The sequence below is a fragment of the Ailuropoda melanoleuca genome, chromosome 14 (genome assembly GCF_002007445.2).
Source record: "Ailuropoda melanoleuca isolate Jingjing chromosome 14, ASM200744v2, whole genome shotgun sequence".
Taxonomy (NCBI): domain Eukaryota; kingdom Metazoa; phylum Chordata; class Mammalia; order Carnivora; family Ursidae; genus Ailuropoda; species Ailuropoda melanoleuca.
The window spans coordinates 92,562,738-92,566,993 of NC_048231.1; the positions used below are offsets into that span (position 1 = coordinate 92,562,738).

The following is a 4,256-nucleotide window of genomic DNA, read 5'->3' on the forward strand; positions in this document are numbered from 1 at the left end:
TTCATTGTTTGCATGTAACACCCAGTGCACCATGCAATATGTGCCCTCCTTAATACCCATCACCGGCCTATTCCAGTCCCCCACCTCTCTCCCCTCTGAAGCCCTCAGTTTGTTTCCCAGAGTCCATAAAAGAAAATTTTTAATGTGAGACCAGAAACTGTTGAGAAGAAAGCAAGAAATGGATATACCAGGAACATAATATGAGATACTTAATGAAATTGGATGCTAAATATAGCTCAAAGTTTTCAGATAGCAGGACAAAAAGGGGAAACCCAATCAATCATATTATTCTCATTGTTAAGTAAGAGGCAGTATGTTACTTTTTGAAGTAACAAATTGTTATTGAAATTGATTTATAAAGAAACTTTATCACGTGACATAATGGATTTCCCAAAAGATGCAGAAAAGAACTTCACATAATGATTCTTCATATCAGTCATAAGGAAGCTAAGCATGTAACAGCAGCCAGCTCAAAGACCTCTGGGGCTTGTGAGACAGATGTGGCTGAGTCCGTTTTCTAACTCTGCCTATTGCCTCTAAAACACCGGACAAGTTACATAACTTCTTCCCTAAGGCTCCATGTCTTCATCTGTTAAAACATTGGTAGTAATTGTACTTAGCTCACCAGGTTTAGCGATCAAATGAGGGGCGCCTGGGTGGTTCAGTTGGTTAAGTGTCTGCCTTCGGCTCAAGTGGTGATCCCGGGGTAATGGGATCAAGTCCTGCATGGAGCTCCCTGCTAAGCGGGGAGCCTGCTTCTCCCTCTTCTTCTGCCACTCCCACTGCTTGTGCTCTCTGTCAAGTAAATAAATAAAATCTTAAAAAAAAAAAAAAGGTTAATACAGTACATTGTATGTAAAATGTATAATAATCAATAGCTCTTAAATTTTGCTTTTTGATTTTCTAGCTTACTAAAGAAATTACACTTAAAACTGCAGAGCAGTGAAAAATTAACTTGTCCTCTAGATTATCCCCCCCTTTTTTTTTAATGCTTTTAGGCTGGCACAAGATAGCAGACACTTTAAGATACACTTTACTGATTCAAATCTAAGCTATTTTATTTATAAAGTGGTACAGAGAAGAAAGTTTTATTTAACAGTATTTTAAGTTCTTTCCCCTATTTCTTTCTGCTTGACATCTGTAATGTTTAAGGCAGTAGCAAAAGTTCTTTTGTCATTTTATTCCAGCCTAATTATCCATGTATTTTTATAAAAATAACTTCAGAATATCGAAGTAGATTTTAAAGCCAATCAGTTGTTAAATAGTAATAGATTATTGTAAAATTAAGAATCCCACGTAAAGGGAGTTCTGCTGTCTCTGATATGGTGCGTAGGAGGAATGTGTTAACATGCAGTGTTAGGTTTTTGTTACTAAAAATTCCACGGCGTCTTCCATCTTCCATGAGGCCTAGATCCATTACAAGGTGAACAGATTGATTAGCATTTAGGATTCGTTTGTTTTTAAATTCTGAAATTGATAATGTAGAATTAGGATGTCGCCCTTTTAAAAACAAAACGAATACTTCTCAATATGGTCCTCTTCTAGATTTAGGGTTGGTTGCTAAATGGATTATTTTATCATCAGATTATAGAAATAGGTCAATTGTGTTTATCGTATTTCTCTTATTCATTTGAGCTTTTAGAGAAATGTAAAATAACAAACTATAAATGTTAAGTACTTGGATCAGCCAAAACAATTTTTTAATTAATAATTTCTTCATTCAAATATATCATAAATCTTATGTCTTGGAATACTCATAATAATTACACTCACATTTCTTCAATGCCTAATGTTTGTCAGGCACAATATTTAGCTATTTATGTGCAGTTAGTAGCACAGTGATCCTTTAAGATAGATAACAATATCACCATGTGCAGATGAGAAAACTGAGTTTCAAGAGATTATGTAATATATCTAAGGCCACAAGGCTAATAAGTAGAGAGGTAGAGTCTGAACCCAGATCTAATTCCCACATGTGATACTTTCCACTTAAGGCTGCATTATGTCTCTGTACCTCAAAAAAGAATACTATGGGATGTAAAAGGTTGGGAATTGTCCTGGATTTTTAAGTTGACTTGCCCTAGAACAATCAGAAGCAGTTTAGTGGTGTCTGCTAGCCATTTGAGTTTGGTTTAAAAACAGTCCAGTTTGTACCTTGTTGGTCGTAATAAAATGACACCAGATTTACTTCAACAATTTTAACCATAGAATCCAGTATATATCTTCTTTTTAGTTTAAAAAAAAAAAGAAAGAAAGAAAAGCTTTCTTTTAAATTGCATTTAATTGAACACAGAAACTACATGGAGACTTTGACCAAAAGTACAAACTGCCATTGAATTGGTGACAAACTCTGTTTTCGTGGACTGCTAGGCTATTTAAGCTTTATTTTCCTCCTGAGCATTCTCTGCCTTTATAAAGCACTCTAGTAGCAGTATTTGCTTAGCTTCTAATTTTGGTTTTGCTTTTGTGTTTTCTCTCTTTCTCTTGGTTGTTCCTTTCTTCTTCCCGTGGCACTGTGTTTGCTCTTTCCATGCATCACCTGTGAATACCCCCTACGCTGACCAATCAGCTGTTGGTGAAGGGGGTGAATGAAACTCTGGTAGCTCAGAGGGTTGTTCCTGCTCTCATTACTCTCTCCAGTGACCCTGAAATGTAAGTGTCATCCCTGCCTTTTACATTCAGCATCCCTTTCAAAATGTGCCTGTCAAGAAATAACCATCAGCTTTTAAGTCCATTAAAGAATATATTCATCTCTTTAAAATAATAGTATTGGATTATGTTCACTTGATTTTAAATTTTATTATACTGTTCATGTATCTTTTTTTAATGTCGATCATCACATTTGGAGGCCATATATGAAAAGAATACATTAATATCATTCTCAATAAACATTTCCAAAACTTAGTATATGCTGATGGACTATTTCTTCCAAGCCTAGAAAGGATGCTCTGCTAATCTCACTAACATGTTGTTACCAGTAAGTATAGTGGCATGAACCAAAGGCTTAACATTTTAATGTCTCGTGTGGGTGACTAAACCAAGAAAGACCAATGAGTCTGCCTGCCCATCCTCAGTCACAGCTAACCCAGTTCTCATTCCAGTTTACCAAACCATTTTTTATTGCATGTTGACTGGTTTACAGCTGACTCTTCGAGGCATGAGTGAAGCGTTAGTTGACAAGCGGGTTGCTCCGGCCCTTGTTACCTTGTCCAGTGATCCTGAATTGTGAGTTCCACAGACTGCGACCTTAAGTTATCCTGTCTGTCTTTTTGAGCATTCTTCTTGGTCTGCTTTTTTTTAATTTAATTTGTCATTGCTAGAGACTAATACAGTATATTTACCTTGTACTTAGTTTGATATACATTTTAGTAATCAGTTAATAATCAGTTTTTTCATCTCAAAGAAAGTTTCAGTTTCTCTCTTTTTTAATTCTAACAGCTCTGTCAGAATTGCCACAATTCCGGCCTTTGGCACTATTATGGAAACGGTTATTCAGAGAGAGGTAGGAAATTATTGTAATTTAATATCTCTGTACTGTTGAGGTGATGGTACATTACAGATATGCACCAAGTGGTAGGGGGCAGGAAGGACTTACCTTTTATTTTATCTCTTAGTTGGTTATGGGCTGGAGGAATATCTCACTGTTTGAAAACATGAGAGCCTTACCCAATTTTCATATCCTAAGGAAATCTCTACTTTCCTTCTCAATTAGAAAATTAAATATAAGCCAACTCTTAGGTGTTCCAATTTTAAGCCTAGCTGAGTATCGCAGTTTTGAATAGTTCCAAAGCCTATCCAGTACACTTCTAGATAGTCTACATAAATTCCTGATTGTCAGTTTGCACAGATTTGAAGACAGTTTTGCCAGATAGCTTTAGGAACACAAACCTATTTCAGTTTCACAAATGGAGGCTAGAGGGCACCTCTGTTCTTATAACTGTGTCACTGATACCAAGGTGCAAGTCTAGTGGGCTGGTATCATGTCACTGCAGCGCATAGGACTGTGACAACCCTCTGTTAGGTCTGCATTAGGAAATTATCAAGGTCTTTCTCCCTAACAGTATATTTTGATTTAGAAACTTGTGATTTAATTTCAAGTTTGTTAGGTTCTGTCTGCAACATTAACTATAAGACACTTCTTAAAATGAGTATCAGAATTTCATTCTTTATTATAAAATTGGACATGTTTTATACAAATGAAAAACCCTGTAGATTAGAAAATAAATCATTTGTGGATGTATTACATAGCCACTTAA

The 4,256-nt window shown here is 35.9% G+C and overlaps 1 protein-coding gene across 1 annotated transcript in view; it reads left to right on the forward strand.

Moving 5' to 3' along the window:
• Positions 1-4,256, forward strand: part of RELCH (RAB11 binding and LisH domain, coiled-coil and HEAT repeat containing) — a 65,732-nt gene that overhangs the window by 45,612 nt on the left and 15,864 nt on the right. Inside the window, exons 22-23 of the mRNA XM_034642212.1 lie at positions 2,545-2,652; positions 3,439-3,502. Coding sequence (XP_034498103.1) covers positions 2,545-2,652; positions 3,439-3,502 — 172 coding nt within the window. The remainder of the gene's footprint in view (positions 1-2,544; positions 2,653-3,438; positions 3,503-4,256) is intronic.